Source organism: Cucurbita maxima, unplaced genomic scaffold, assembly GCF_002738345.1.
Source record: "Cucurbita maxima cultivar Rimu unplaced genomic scaffold, Cmax_1.0 Cma_Scf00026, whole genome shotgun sequence".
NCBI classification, from domain to species: domain Eukaryota; kingdom Viridiplantae; phylum Streptophyta; class Magnoliopsida; order Cucurbitales; family Cucurbitaceae; genus Cucurbita; species Cucurbita maxima.
The window spans coordinates 3,085,056-3,101,651 of NW_019272042.1; the positions used below are offsets into that span (position 1 = coordinate 3,085,056).

The window sequence follows — 16,596 nt, forward strand, 5'->3', positions numbered from 1 at the left end:
AGAGAAATGCAATACAAGTCCTAATTCCACTCAGATAAGAAGAGTGTTGGGTGCCACTCAAGAATAAAGGACGACGTGATCCCTAAATTTCCTAGGGTACGACCATGATTATGACTTGGACTAATCGCTTGGAACATAAGAAGCGTTAGATATAAGTTTTTCAGGCTGTATCACTTGGAACATAAGAAGGCTTGGATGTAGGTTTTTCAGACTGCATCAATTGAAATATAAGAAGCCTCAGATGCAGGTTTCAAACTACCCCATTTGGAACTTAAGAACCCTTGGGCATAGGTGTTCAGACTAGGCTAATTGGAACGTATGAAGCCCTGGGCATAAGTGTTCAAACTATACTAATTGGAACGTATGAAGCCTTGGGTATATGTTTTTAGATTGTCTCTCTTGGAACTTAAGAAACATTGGGTGTAGGTTTCACACTATATCGTAAGGAACACATGAAGTGTTGAGGATTGTTGGGAGTGAGTCCCACATTGACTAATTTAGGGAATGATCGTGAGTTTATAAGTAAAGAAATACATCTTAATTCGTATGAGGCCTTTTGAGAAAGCCCAAAGTAAGTGGATAATACCATACAATTGTGGAGATCTGTGATTCCATACAAGTAGACTACTTTTGGAGCAAATGTGGTGAATTCTTTCTTGTACTTCCTTGTAAGGAACCCATTTCGGTGTAACGCGGATACTTCGAATCCTGCTTGAACGAAACGGAAGATATTGTCGATAAATAGCGGGTCATGGATGTAGGCAGTTCTAGAGCAAGTGACACACAAAGTCACAACATTAAAATAGTCGTGACTCTATTATGAAGAATCTGGTTATGACAAATTCACAAAGTCACAACATTAAAATAGTCGTGACTCTATTATGAAGAATCTGGTTATGACAAATTTCCTCTTACTCATGACACGTATTCTTTCCATAGAACATGCTTAAGAACAATAATTATATTTTACCCTAAACATTAAAAATGTAACAAGAATTAAACTCCAATACAACATAAAAATCCACCAAAAGTTACCCTAAAAAACAACAATAATAAAAAGACAAGGATCGTAATCTTCTGCAACTTCCCCGCCGGCTTGCTCATCACCTCAGAAACAAACTACATGGAGTATGAAAACCCAAAAATTACTCAAACAAAAAACACTGCACGTGTGACTCTGGTACCTTCGTACAAAAAACTTAGAATCCTCCGCAGCTCAAATCTCGAGTCCCACAAGGTCAAATAACCCATTAATATCCCCTTCTCCCTCCCCCTTTCACCACTGTCGGCGACCCATAATTTAACCCCCAAAAAACTTATATATAAAAAAAAAAAGATCATCCTTTTGTGCAATATTCAATTCATTACAAGCTTAGCTGTTTTCTTTGTACTTTGTCGCTCTAAACAACAGGCACCCATATCTTATTTCTTGATCTTCGTCCTTTTCCCTCACCTTCCACTCACCTTCCAAAATCCCCATATAAAATCCCCATTTCTTCCTTCAAACCAATACCCATTAACCCCAATGGCCCTTCCAATTTCCCCACGAAGCCTCCGATCCGATGTGTACTCCTACTCCTACGAGGAGGGCTCGGGTACCCCTTTGGTCATCGGCGTTGTTGCGTCCTTGATCGAGAGGAGCATGGCCAGGAACCATCGGATTGCCAAGAATTGCATGTCCATGCCTAGAGATTCCAGGTCCAGGGCCCTTGTTTTTGAGTGCCGTGAGGCTCCCGACATGTCGATTCAGTGTTATTTGGAGAGGATTTTTCGGTATACTAAAGTTGGTCCTTCTGTTTACGTTGTTGCTTATGTTTATATTGATCGGTTTTGCCAACAAAATCCTGGGTTTCGGATCAGTCTTAGGAATGTTCATCGCCTTCTTATCACTACTGTCATGGTCGCTTCTAAATATGTCGAGGATATGTAAGTTTTTTTTTTTTTTTTTTTTTTTTTTTTTTTTTTTTTTTAAAAAANCCCCACGAAGCCTCCGATCCGATGTGTACTCCTACTCCTACGAGGAGGGCTCGGGTACCCCTTTGGTCATCGGCGTTGTTGCGTCCTTGATCGAGAGGAGCATGGCCAGGAACCATCGGATTGCCAAGAATTGCATGTCCATGCCTAGAGATTCCAGGTCCAGGGCCCTTGTTTTTGAGTGCCGTGAGGCTCCCGACATGTCGATTCAGTGTTATTTGGAGAGGATTTTTCGGTATACTAAAGTTGGTCCTTCTGTTTACGTTGTTGCTTATGTTTATATTGATCGGTTTTGCCAACAAAATCCTGGGTTTCGGATCAGTCTTAGGAATGTTCATCGCCTTCTTATCACTACTGTCATGGTCGCTTCTAAATATGTCGAGGATATGTAAGTTTTTTTTTTTTTTTTTTTCTCTTTCTTTTTCAAGCTTTGGATTGATTTTGGGTTGTAGAAGTAATAGGTTTACTCGAAAAGGTTACTTATTTGATGGTTAAGGTACCGGTGGTGATCCCGAGTTTCCAAATACATTGTCATTCCATTCGGGTCGAGACCCGTGAGAGATTTTACCTATATTTTACCATTTCTTCCACGAGTCCTCGATTAAACCTGTTCAATATTCCAATGCTGAGTCTTGAGTTTCCAAATACATTGTCTTTCCATTCAGGTCGAGACCCACGAGAGCTCTTACCTATATTTTACCATTTCTGTCATTCCTTTAACGAGTGAGTCCTCGAATAAATCTGTTCAACATTCCAATACTGAGTCTCGAGTTTCCAAACACATTGTCAATCCATTCAGGTTGAGACCCGCAAGAGCTTTTACCTATATTTTACCGTTTCTCCCATTCCTTTAACCAACTAGTCCTCGAGTAAACCTGTTCAACATTCCAATTGAGTCTCAAGTTTCCAAACACATTGTCGTTCCATTCGAGTCAAGACCCACGAGAGCTTTTACCTATATTTTACCATTTCTTCCATTTCTATAACCAATGAGTCCTCGAACAAACTTGTTCCACATTCCAATACTGAGTTGACCAAACGCGGGATCCCACCAACACTTCATATTGATAGGGGAGAAATTCACGGGCTCTCTTTTAATTAAGTTGGTAATATTTGTTGTCTTTTCTTGATAGGTGTTCTTCTAGCTCAATCTCAATTTATCGTTACTTTTGAAACAGGAACTATCGAAATTCGTACTATGCAAGAGTCGGGGGATTGACAACAAAGGAGATGAATCAACTAGAGCTGGATTTTTTGTTCATGATGGGATTCAAATGCCATGTAAATCTAAGTGTGTTTGAGAGTTATTGTTGCCATTTGGAGAGAGAAGTAAGCATTGGAGGAGGATACCATATAGAGAGGACATTAAGATGTGCTGAAGAGTTGAAGTCTAAACAAAGCCAACAAGCCTCATTTAATCAAATGGCTCGTATTACATTGTAAAGATCAAAGATGCTGCCTTTTTTGTATAGTTTATATGATAATATATATTAAAATGTCTTTGGTTCTTTTGAATCATTGTTTCATTTGCCGACACTTGCTTAATATTTACTCATGTAATATAAAGGACCTTATTGAATTATTATTCAATTGTATTAAATAATTTATCACTTAGTGAAGCTAAAGGGGAAGGTAGCTAAAAAAGTTATTGGGACTTGAATGAATCATGAGGTACATTGGTCATCACTTGTCCAAACTAGGCCCTACATGAGTCACATGCCTTAAATTCATGCCTAACATGAATAGTTTAGTGGGTCATGTGCCTAACCCCAATGAATTTTAAGCACTATTTCCTTTTTATGTCTATTTAATGGATTCATTTCTAAAGATTGATGGCGTTGTCGGGATACTTTTTACTCATCTTTGCAATAGGTTTCGAATAATACATATATATAGGTATTTGAGATGTGACTTCATCATGGTTCTTATTCGTAGCTCATCATATTATAGACATGTCAATTGAGATAGATTGTCTACTGGAGATTAGTTGATGATTCCCTAGCAGTGTTATGGCTCAAGTTTTTCAATGAGCTGTGACTCAAAACGATAATGTGGATGTAGTGTGAATGCGAGAAATATTTGAAAAGATGTCAATTCGAAAATCATTTATTTGAAAAGAAGAGAATTTCAATACAATGTAGCAAATTGTGACCAGTTTTGACATTGAAGATATATGAATGTTTGTGAAAGTAAAATGATAGGTTGACGCCCTAGACATGTTTTCCTCTGTGACAATCCACGTCTCTCAAATACGCACTCTCTCGACCTATGGCATCACACAACTGAAAAGGAAAAATATAGTAAAGATGAGTATAAAAGTTATACTCAGTAAGCAATCTACTTGTAGCCTCTCATCGTGTTCTAGGCTTAACAGAATCTCGTGGGCTTCTCATTGGCTCTAGGACGTCTGGTTCTAGTCTTATCCCCTTAGGGCTATTCTAGTTCTTCGTCCCTTCATTTTAAACCCTGAGAGTGGACCTCTGTGAGGTGCTACCAAATGCATGGCTCTATGAGACTTTATGTTGTCTTACCTAAGGGGTGAGCTGAAACCTCCCAGGTCCATAAAGTCACCCTCCTTGGGGGGCGTGATCTCTCCCTTATCCAATCCAGCTAATTGGATGTATGACGTGGGTCTCTCGTTCCCTATGCGAAACGGTTAGGTTAAGTTGGACTTTGATCAGAAACTCCTATTTCCACACGAAACTGTTGACACCGTTCAAACATCTTGCAAGCTAAGGACAACTCTTAAGGTGGTTCGTAAATCTGTATTGGTCTATTAGACTACTAGGAAAAATATTAGGTCTAAATTTAGTAACGGGCTACCCCAACCATAATTCTCTAGTCTTAACATAAAATCGGGCTCAATAACAATAACTAAATATGCACATAACAATTATCACACACATGCTCAACGTTGTAATAACATCCATCAATCACCCAGAATGCAGATCACAAATTTCCATCCTCCTTTCACCATCAATTAACATATATATTATGGAAACGTAAAACATAATAGCATCCTTCACAACATGCTTCTATATTCTTAATGTAACAATCATCTACGTTCATTTCATGGGAAAACTTTCTACCTAGGGTAAATATTCTAGCATGCATGCAAACCAAGCGAATCCTACAACTATTTTTGCCTAAAATTTCGTATGGTAACTTACATGATAGGCATGCCCTTCGTTTAGTGTTTTCACACGAATTAGGTGTTCACAAAGAGTGATTTTCTTCAATTAGGTCCTAATCACATAAAAATATGGTTAGAATTGGAATTAGGATGAAAATCGAGCAAACAGAAGTCGAACGGGTAAAAAAGTACCTTACACATGCTAGCCACGTGCTAGGAGTATCCACTCATAGGTTTCACGTGCGAGTATCATGCGTGGGCCAATTTTCTGCAGTTGCAGATCAGGCGTTCCAGTTTGAGTTGGTTCGGATTGTGGGTTAGCTGGTTCGGTTCGCTCGGGTTAGACTATGGGTCAGTTGGGCCGATGGGTTGTGGGTTGGATCAAGTTGGACCACGGGTTGCAGGTCGGACTGCGGGTTGCAAAATTCGCGTGTCACGATCCAATGGAGCCACGTTGTCCCACTCAATGTCTGACACATGTTGTTAAGATATGATTCAAAGTATTCAAAATGAAGATATGATTTAAAGTAGTTGAGATATGATTCAAATATTCAAACTACCAAGATTCGAGGAGATTGTTAGTAGATTTGAATTTATCTAGATTTCCATGATTTACTATTTCTGGTCCAGTATACAAGCTATAAATACTGGAATTGTGTAACTCTCTGAGCATCAAGTTAGTAGATAATAATAAAGCACGGCAGCTTTCATCGATTCTATCTTTTCATCTCTCTTTCACTATTTCATCTTCCAACAATTTTGGTATGAGAGCCAAGTTCGTTCGACAAGAGGGCGAATGATTATTTTATTTTCTTTCACAAAACAAAAATGGCAGTAGCTGATTTTTCTTTCTCTGCACAGTTGTTACCATCTTTAATGGTGAGAAATACGAGTGGTGGAGCATCAAGATGAATTGCTCAGATCGCAGGAGCTATGGGACTTGGTGGAGCACGGGTTTGTTGATGTATTAGAACCCACCATAGAAGAAAATGAGAGACTAAGAGAAACCAAGAAAAACATGCCAAGGCTCTATTCACTATTCAGCAAGCACATGAGGCTATCTTTTCACGAATTGCAGCAACAACCACATCAAAACAAGCATGGTCAATTCTACCGAAGGAGTTTCTAGGAGATTCAAAGGTCATGACAGTGAAATTGCAATCTCTAAGACGTGATTTTGAAACTCTATTCATGACGAATGTCAAATCAATTGATGATTTTTTGTCAAGAGCAATGGCAATAGTCAGTCAAAGCACCTATGGAGAGAAAATCTCAAACGAAACAATTGTTGCAAAGGTGTTAAGAAGCTTGACTCCAAAGTTTGACCATGTGGTGGCTGCCATAGAAGAAGCTAAGGATCTATCCATACTCTCAGTTGATGAACTAATGGGATCGCTTCAGGCTCATGAGGCAAGAATCAATACATCATCAGAAAAGAATGAAGAAAAGACACTACAAGTGAAAGAGACAAGCAACAACGAAGGCAACGAAAGAGAATATAGAAAATGCACTACAAGTGAAGGAGACAGCCAACAACTAAGGCAACGAAAGAGAAAATATAGAAAAGGCACCTACAAGTGAAGGAGACAGCCAACAATGAAGACAACGAAAAAGAAAATGTTCGTTTAGCAAGTAGAAGTCGTGGAAGGGGAGAATTTCGCAGCTTCCATGGTGGTCGTGATAACAGGGGTAGATGGATAAATGATGGACAAAGGCAGTTCAATGAGACAAGCAATATAAGGAATGTGATACGATGTTACCATTGCAGAAGGTATGGGCACACAAAATCTGATTGTTGGTATAAAGATCAACAAATAAATTTTGAAGCAGAAAATGAAGAAGAAGAAAAGTTTTTTATGGCGTGTACTGATATTAATGAAAAAGAAGGTGACTTATGGTTTGTTGATAGCGGATGTTCGAACCATATGACAGACACCAAATTCTTATTCAAAGAGCTTGATGAGACGCAAAAAATTAAGGTGCAACTTAGAAATACAAAAGAGATGCAAGTTGAGGAAAAAGACAGTAAAAGTTGAAACTAGTCTTGGTAAGATAAAACTCTTTGTTAGTGATACAAAACAAATTACAGTTGAAGTTTCCCCAAATGAAGAGACAAGAGTCGATTCCAGTGCATCTTCCAGCGCATCCACTACAACGCAAAGTGTGTCAAATTCATCATCTTTAGCATCACTGAACAACAATTCTTCTCTTGAAGAACTTTCGGATGAGACACCTCCAAGGAAGTATAAATCTTTAGCTGACATATATGCATCATGTCAATTTTCTCTTACTGTTTCAGACCCTATGAATTATGAAGAAGCAACTGAAAAAGAATACGGGAAGAAAGCCATGGTAGTAGAGATGCAGTCCGTTAAGAAAAATGGAACATGGGATATGGTTGACTTGCCAAACGAAAAGATCTATGGAGATTTACATGGGACATGCAGCCCATTGTGGTGGCCTGTTTATCAGTTTGATGAAGATTTACAAGAAGAGGTTTATGTAACACCGCTAGAGGGATTCATAAAGGAAGACAAATGAACAAAGGTATACAAGCTGAGACAGACATTGTACGGGTTAAAGCAGACATATTTACGAAGGCCTTGTAAAAAGAAAAGCTCTATACTTACATTTGCAACTTTGAACCAAGGGGGAGTGTTCGAGATATGATTCAAAGTATTCAAAATGAAGATATGATTTAAAGTAGTTGAAATATGATTCAAATATTCAAACTACCAAAATTTGGGGAGATTGTTAGTAGATTTGAATTTATCTAGATTTCCATGATTTACTATTTCTAGTACGGTGTATAAGTATAAATATTGGAATTGTGTAACCTCTGAGCATCAAGTCAGTAGACAATAATAAAGCACAACAGCTTTCATCGATTCTATCTTTTCATATCTCTTTCACTATTCCTTCTTCCAACCCATGTCCCTAGCCTGGTCGAGACGTGTTCTTCCTCTCGCTGTCGACGCGTGGCTTGCTGGAAAATTCCTCTCTTCTCCTAGTAGATGAAATCGCAGAGTTGGATTAGGTTTTCTTGATTTTTTTTTATTTTTTTTATTTTTATCTTTTATAACTCGAATCAAGACATTTTCTCCAACAACCTTACATATCATAGTCCCAACTACGTCCTGATTTATTTTCCTAGAATTTAATCATCAACCACAGATTGAGTTAAGAACGTTGGAAGTCAGTACACTTACCAAACACTTGTGTTGTTGAGAATTCTCGATTCTTAGAAAAAGGATGAGACGTCGCTATGATCTTCTTCTTCTAAGAAAGGACTATTGTGTCTAGATTTTGGTCGGAAATGAACTCCAATGGTAATTTTCAAAGCATTCTTCCGCATATTCTTGCTTCCAACTTCCTCTCTCTCCTCTTGACTTATTTGCTTCTCTGTTGACTTTGACCGATTATTTTTTACAAGTGTTACAAGTAGGTCGGGTAATGTTGTTGTCATCAAAGGAGAGAGTGATACTATTGCTCGTCAATTATTATATACTTGTGTGAACCTTTGCCCTTATCTTAAAAAGTTCATAATTAAAGGATAGTTGGGGATCGTCTCGTTTCCATACGCAATTTTCTTATGGCACCATACAATATATGCATATCAGGACACAACTCTAGCTATTCCAACTAAGGATCATAAAAAGATATTAATGTTACCCCAGGCAATCGAGAAAAGTTCACTCTTAACAATTATGGCAACCTTTTAATATCCATCACGTTGTATACTCATGATAAAAGAGTAATCCCACATCATGACGAGCTACTAAAAATACTATGCAAACACTCGTGAATTGAGAAAATTTTACAATTTAGGATTAGTTCTCACATAGTAGCATAATCACATCATTTCATATCATTTCCCACATATAACCGTACATACAATAAAATAAAATAAAATAAGTTGCGAAAACTCTAGCGTGGTACTAGAGTTTTTAGATCTCCAACCGACCACTTAGCCTCACGCCCATAACTTAGCTTTTCCCTTCGTTCTACCACTCTCTGCAACATATACAACTCGAGAAAAGAAAAACTACAACACCCAAGGACATGTTAGATCCGTTTTTCCTTCCCTTGCAACTCGTCGACGCGATCAGACTTTATTTACTGAGAGGTGAGGTCACGATGGTGGGAAACAGCGAGCGACGACGAGCACACAAACAATAAACCATTCTACACTTATCCAAAGACAGATTTGAAATAAAAGGGTTTGACGTTTCTTTTCTTTTCTCACAATTACCACCATGTATTTGTGCAAGCACAATCTTCAACTCAACTCAACTTATACCTTACGTCTTGGACCATTATGAAGCTATTTTTTAAGTTTTCGAGAGCAATTAGGTCAAGATGACCTCTTTTTTTATTGATATAAAAATATATTTTATATTAAACGGGTGGAGTCGGAGAATATAATGGTGATTATTTATCTAATGGGTAAAAATGTTCTCCACTCTCTCCCCAATTTAAAGTCTAAACAGAAATTCCCACGAAAAGGTCGGAGTAAAATGAACCGCTCTTTTATCCTCAATTCAGTCTAGAAGCTCGACAGCTGAGTGGACTCCCTTTGACTTCAATTATATTTTGGGCAATATAATATAATATTATATATATATATATCTATATATATATATATATATATATATATATATATATAGGAATTTGTAATGGGAATTTCCGTGAAAAATATCAACCTATGGATTCGAAGTTTCATTAGCGTAAGAAGAAGATTGAAAATGAAGTGTACGGATAAATTCCCGTTTCACTATAATTCAGATGACTTGTCAATTTGGGAACAACAACAATAATTTACACTTCTTCTTCTTCTTCGATGGCTTTCAAATCGCCTCCTGTAGTTTCATCATCCACCTGCGACAACTGCGGTTGCGACACTTGCAAGAGCTTATTCTGTGGAAGAGAAATCCAGAGTTTAGATACCAAAGCTGGGAAATCTCTTCACAAATTTGATTTAGGACCTGTTCCATCTCGTTCCGAAGTTGATGCTGCAGTTATTGCGCTTCAGAGGTGAGTTTCCGTAACAGTTGATTTTGGATTTTTGGTTTCTGTTGTGTGAATTGTGTAGGGCTTTTTTTTCTTGTGGATTTGGTGTATATATAGGAAGAGATGAAATCTGGACTAGAATCGTTCATTTCTTGGTATATTTGCACGCACATGGATACATAAAGCTCGTTCAATTTTCCTCTGGCAATTTGTATCCCTGAGTTAATCAAAAGCAAGATGGAAGATTCCAAATTAATTACTCCTCATTCATATTCCCTTTGACAGAGGCAGAAGCCTGATATTTTCTTGCTTTAGGGATAGCCAAAATTTTACAACTCTTATATATATACACACACACACATATGCCAACCCCACAGCCCGAACTTTGGAGACATCAAGGGTTTTTCTTATTAAGCTCATTTGAAATCAGTCTAATGGGAAAATTACACCCTTCCTCCTCCCTTTCTGGCTGTGCCATGCTTCTTGAACGGTCACTGGGCCCGAAGGGGGTGGATTGTGAGGTCCCACATCAGTTGAGGAGGAGAACGAAACATTCTTTATAAGGATGTGGAAACCTCTCCCTAGCAGACGCGTTTTAAAAACCTTGAGGGAAAGCCCGAAAGAGAAAGCCCAAAGAGGACAATATCTGTTAACGGTGAGCTTGGGTTGTTACACCTACGATGACACATCTCTATGTCTTTCTTGCAAGTCTTTTATGAAACAATTTCATTGATGGTAAAAGAACCCCACTGCAAAGAGTTACAAAAAGACTCTACAATTGGGTAACATAAGTACCTCTCAATTTGGATAAAAGAGATGAGAAACTATATAAATGCAATGAGAGAACATTTACACTTAGTGATAGTTATAAAAACTATAGCATAAAAAAACCAATCAAAAGTGAGTTACTTATATTTGAAAATTCTTTGTTCCCCTTCTTGCCAAGTGACTCAAAGTAACACCCTAGTAAAGTGCATCCACAAGACTGTTTTTCCTTTTGATGTTATATGAAGCTTTCTGTTAACCATTTTTACCTCATTCTTGAATTTAGAATTTCTTGATTAAATTTGTTCATAAGAAATTATGGGCACGATAAAAAGTTCTTATGGAGTTGCAATCTTTATCAGTTTGCTGCAGGAATATTTTTCAATTGAATCGCTGTCAAAATGGCTTCAGCCGCTGGTGAACTCCTACGATTCAAGCATTTTGCATTCTCGTGGCTATCATTTACTTTGCAAAGGTTTGCAATGGCTGCTAACAGATCCTACTTTGAAGGTGCAAATCAGGGATGCCTTTCCTCTTTAATGACTATTTGTTTATCTCAACAAGTTCTTTTATTCATCTTTTTTGGTCACAGAAACAAAACTTCCTTTGACAATGAAAGCTTACAACATAAATAGCATCTAATAAACAAAATTTTGATACATCTCAAAAGCAACCCAAAAGTTCAACAAAAGAGTCAAGAGTTATAGAATAACTTAGAAACAAACATCAACACAAACAATGAAACTTGGCCAAGTCCATGAACTTTCTCTAATCTCTGAACTTTTCATTATGATTCCTATTATTTCTTTCTAACCAAACTGTCAAACATGTTTTGACTGCATTCATCCCGATAATTTTAACTTTTCCTTTCAGTCCTTGGCCACTCGGCATTTGAATCATATTGTTCTTCATTGTGCTGATCAATATCCAAAAAAACGTGAAAGTTTCCAAAATCACCTGCTATATAATCACAAAACAGAAGTAAAGGTTCAAATTTCTCCTGATTTTCGGCGTAAAACCTACCAACTGAGCTGTAAGAACATATTTGGATCTCCTTCACAACATTTTAGCTGTATTTATACATTCAAGGCAAGAAGACCAGCAGAACAATTTAAATATTATTGAAATAAATGGATATAACCCAATCATCTTTCTTTGTTGTATGTTTTTTCTTGGAAGTTCTTTTTTTCAAGGATCGCCGTTTCATTCAGGGTCTGGTAGTTTCATTGTGTTTGGACAAAAATGTTTCGGATGCTATCAAAAACAATGGAATTGTGGAGAAGCTCCAGGAGCTACCTTCTTCAGGTTTGTAATATAGTCTGACAAATTTAGTTACTATGTGTGATAACGAAATGGTAAGTCTGACCAATCTGTAATAGCCCAAGTCCACCGCTAGTAGATGTCCTTTTTGGGTTTTTCCTTCTCGACTTCCCCTCAAGGTTTTTAAAATGCATCTGCTTGGGAGAGATTTCCACACCCTTATAAATAATGTTTCGTTCTCCTCTCAACTGATGTGGGATCTCACAATCCACTTCCCTTAAGGACCAGCATCCTTGCTGGCACATTGCTCGATGTCTGGCTCTAATACCATTTGTAACAAAATATTCCTTATAAAGGTGTGGAAACCTCTTTCTAGTAGACGCGTTTTAAAATCTTGAGGGATAATTCGGAAGGGAAAGTTCAAAGAGAACAATATCTATTAGCAGTGGACTTGGACACCTTCTTTTAGTCTCCCTCAAGGCTGGAGTCCCTACTTTATTATCATTATTGTTTTTTTCTTATTTCAGAAGGGGGAAATGGAAACCTTGGGAGCTCCAAACCGGGAGCTGACATTGGTAGTGTCATTCTAAGCTGGATTTTGCAGATGTCACTAACAAAAATTTGGGAGCTAATACAAAACTTTGTGGACCTGTTGAACAATGCATTTCTTTTTCCTGGGAAAGAGAAACTTGAGGGAGAGAAAAGAGAGGAGATAGATGAAAAAATCCAATCTTCATTTGTTCTGTCCTTGATCATCATGTTGATTGTGGTTGTCTCTCGTGCTCAGATTGGATGAATTTCGTGGCTTCAACACCTTCTGCTCCGCGCTTTTACCCAAACTTTTATTCAGGCTAAATTGTGAAAAGCTTCTTTGCTTCTACTTTTAACCTATCTTTACTTCTTGCTAGTTCCTAAACATATATATTTATTATACTCTTGAAGTGTTATCTTTTACTCTCGGTAAATTACTTATATCGTCTTATCCTTATTCATTGTAAACTTTTCTTCCCTTAGACTTCTTATTGTCTTATTTTATCTTTACTCATTGTGAATCTTTCCTTACTTAGACTTCTTATTGCTTAAGAGTATAATTCTACGATAATTGACATATACTTTTTTCTTTTGAGATTTGACGTTCAAATCCTTATATTCATACATGTATTAAAAAAAGTGGTATGCTTTTATTTACTAGGATAGTTATACTTTTCATAACTATTTAGTTTATTTTGATAATTATAATTAAAAACAAATATATGTGAAATCATTGAAACCAATTGAGCAGTACTTTTCAACTCTGTTCCAAAATCATCTATCTCTTCTTTATTATTTTTTCTTAATGATACCATAGGAGAGAAGAAATGGAAGGGAGAGATAAGGTGTAGATAAACAGTCCCATTCTTCATTTTTTTCTTTCTTAAGGCTTTATTAATCTCATTCTCTATATTTTTTAACTTTTTTGTTTAAAGCCTACTTGGACGTGTTTATGTTTATGAAATAAAGGCCAGAGACCAAGCATATTTATATAATTAGCCGTTAATTTTTTCAAAATAGAAGCCAAAATTGTAAAACTTAAAGATAAAAAATAAAAAATAATAAAAAAGGAAAAAAAGAAAAAAAAATCTTGTGGTTAAAAGGAAAAAAAACTCTTAAAACAGAAAACTAAGACAAAATTGTTATTAAATAAAAGCTTCATTAGTAAATATCCGTGCAGTCGGATCAAATCCCTTATTGTGCAGCTATATATAAACCCATTCATATTTAAACCAGCAACGATCTTGAAGCCAGGATGATGATGTTGCCCATGTTTTTGAGTCCTGGAAATAGATAGAATGGCGTAGTGAAAAAAGCACGACAAAGTTTTCATTACCATGGTGGTGTGACCATCATTCCTATTCATTATCAGCAACATGAAACACCCTTATTATATGCTCCAATAAAGTGAATTTTACCTACACAAACATACAAATCAGGGTTTTATGACATCTTGTTTGTCACCTTAATCCTAGAACAAAGTTGCGTATTTACATAAACTTTACGTTATTAAAGAAATATATTCACTCGCCAACTATGAGCATAGCTCAATTGACATACATGAAGTATGTACTTTCAGCCAAGCAATTATAGGTTCAAATTCTCCCTTCCACCTATATATATTTCAATCTCAATACATCAACAATTCATATGCCAAAAAGAACTAAGAAGAAAGAAATATCAAAATATTAAGCTCCAAAGTTTATATTTAGTTGGAGAATAATTTAGAGTTAACTTTTCTCTTTTTAGTTCAAACACCATGTGAGAATAAATGGAGAGATCTGGCACAGGAAAGTTGTAACAGATACATAAATGAGAACTAAAAGTTTATATGCATCAACTTGAGCATAATTTGTGAATTAAAATATCCCCATCTCATCTAAAAAGTAGTAAATTCCATTGCCCGCCTTATACTTATGATTCCTTAAAAAAAGCAGAAAAATGGAAACACCTCAAATGTGAATGTGTTAAGGCCTGTGAACACTAATTTCAAAATCATCTTCACAACAGTTAAAACAGAAACCAGCTTACAAATTAAGACATCCAGAACTTTTGACCCAACAATTCACGATCTGCAGCAGGACCCTGGGTAGCAGCAAGCTTCTGTATACGTGAAGAAAACTCTTCGGCCTGACGAAGATTGATGTTAGAGCTCAATGCAGATGCAAAATAATAATAATGAAAACTAAAATAAAATTATGATCTTAATGGATTTAAATGCATTTTTCCATGGTAGGTTATGCTATAAGGATGTATTCAGAGAGGTAGAATGATGACGAAGATGACCAAACTCTAACATACATTTCATATGCATCTCAAAACAAAATTGCCAAAATCCAAAGACGCTGTGGAGCTATTGAACCTATTTATACTCACAATTAAGCGTGGTTCCTAAAGCCCCTGATCCTCAATCAAATGAAACATCTATCCCCTCAAAAACACTCCCTTCATAGAGCCATTCATTCACGTTGCTCATTTTCACAGCATAAGTACCAGTTAGTATGTAGCATGTCTTGCACCCACACCATGACTCTGCTCAGTCACACTCATCCCAAGCTTCACTTCTTTAAGGAGACGGACACTTTTTCTTATTTATGGAGACAGACCAAATTTCACCTAGAGAAAGTCTTACTAATGACATGACCAGCATCCTCATCTGTAAATTCTCTCTCGTACTTTGTAACTCAATTTCTTTAATTTCAACATCCCTAAGATGAAACTCCATCCACGCTAAAAGTAGACATCACTACCACTGCGTACATATGCAATCGGAGAGACCAAAGTGTCACCTTCCTCCATTTTCATCCTCAAGTCTGATTACTATTCCTACCAAACTTTCAAGAGCCTCGAGTATTCTAGAGTCATTCCATCTTTTAAACTTCAAAGTAAACCCCCTCACCCAACCAACCGACACAAATCATTAAAGACCTTTTAATTTTTTAAGCTTTGGAAATGGAAAGTGGAATATATATAATTTTTCTTAGAAAAAATGGTTCAACTATCTGAATCATCGAAACTCATTTTGTGAATAATGATTTCTATAGTGGATGACGGTTGAAAGTGATGCTCTTGAACGAAACAACATGTAACTATGATATGAGTATTGATCAAGTGTTTTAAGTAATTTAGAATTTTCAAAAATACTTGATCATATTTACAAATATGGTAAGAGTAAAGCAGTGTGATGAAGGCCTAATATAGAGAATAATGAAATGTTTTTATACTTAGGAAGCTAAGATACTATGGTCCTCGCGGTAGAAGAGGTTTTGCATATGGATAAAGATATGTATACAAGGGACACTAACCTTTTCATCGATCCACATTAATGAACTCAATTGATTGTTTAAAATTCGAACAACTGCATCTAACGGCGTCATCCCATCAATCACATCAAGTTCTCCTCCCTAGATAAAGAAAATAAGTAGCCATGATGCATCGATTACCATGTAGAGGAAAATTGAAGGCAAGAATGGAATCATTAAGCTATTATCCTTTACCTGGCTTGCATTTAGGGTCTGGATAATTGATTTGATCTGTTCTGTCATCTGCTCAAGTTCTCGTTCTATATATTCAGCTTGCTCATACCTACAATAAGATTAGAATTGAAAACAAGAGATTGAAATTTGAACCTTCAGTACAATACCGGAAAATTAATCTGTTGTGGAATTATTAGAAGTTACAAATTCATCCATAAAATAAAAATAAAAATGTTCAAACTAAATTCTTGATCAAGTTTCCTATTTGAAAAGAGTTAGTAGGAAATCTGCCCAATTGATCTTGTAATTTCAGTTCAACCACCGTAAGTTAATCCTCCCAAAATGTATAGAACTGACCTTGCAGTTTACTTTTTAGTCAAATTATTCACTACCAACAAAAAAAAAAAAAAAAAAAAAAAAAAAAAAAAAAAAAAAAAAAAAAAAAAA

At 36.5% G+C, this 16,596-nt stretch overlaps 3 protein-coding genes across 3 annotated transcripts in view; 2 read left to right on the top strand and 1 right to left on the bottom strand.

The window, feature by feature from the left end:
* Positions 1 to 1,402: 1,402 nt before the first annotated feature.
* Positions 1,403 to 3,577, top strand: LOC111499317 (cyclin-U2-2). The gene is made up of 2 exons (XM_023150891.1): positions 1,403 to 1,926; positions 3,153 to 3,577. Exons 1-2 carry the CDS (start codon positions 1,526 to 1,528, stop codon positions 3,415 to 3,417), a joined length of 666 nt encoding a protein of 221 aa, XP_023006659.1. The 5' UTR covers positions 1,403 to 1,525; the 3' UTR covers positions 3,418 to 3,577.
* A 6,215-nt stretch (positions 3,578 to 9,792) lies between these two features.
* Positions 9,793 to 13,155, top strand: LOC111499314. The gene is made up of 4 exons (XM_023150885.1): positions 9,793 to 10,141; positions 11,245 to 11,392; positions 12,094 to 12,187; positions 12,670 to 13,155. The coding sequence occupies exons 1-4, from the start codon at positions 9,948 to 9,950 to the stop codon at positions 12,936 to 12,938; spliced, it is 705 nt and encodes a 234-aa protein (XP_023006653.1). The 5' UTR covers positions 9,793 to 9,947; the 3' UTR covers positions 12,939 to 13,155.
* Positions 13,156 to 14,455: 1,300 nt separating this feature from the next.
* LOC111499220 (nuclear pore complex protein NUP62) overlaps positions 14,456 to 16,596 on the bottom strand; it is a 17,465-nt gene continuing 15,324 nt past the window's right edge. Inside the window, exons 7-9 of the mRNA XM_023150746.1 lie at positions 16,171 to 16,258; positions 15,979 to 16,077; positions 14,456 to 14,803 (exon numbers count right to left, since the gene is read on the bottom strand). Coding sequence (XP_023006514.1) covers positions 14,708 to 14,803; positions 15,979 to 16,077; positions 16,171 to 16,258 — 283 coding nt within the window. The 3' untranslated portion in view covers positions 14,456 to 14,707. The remainder of the gene's footprint in view (positions 14,804 to 15,978; positions 16,078 to 16,170; positions 16,259 to 16,596) is intronic.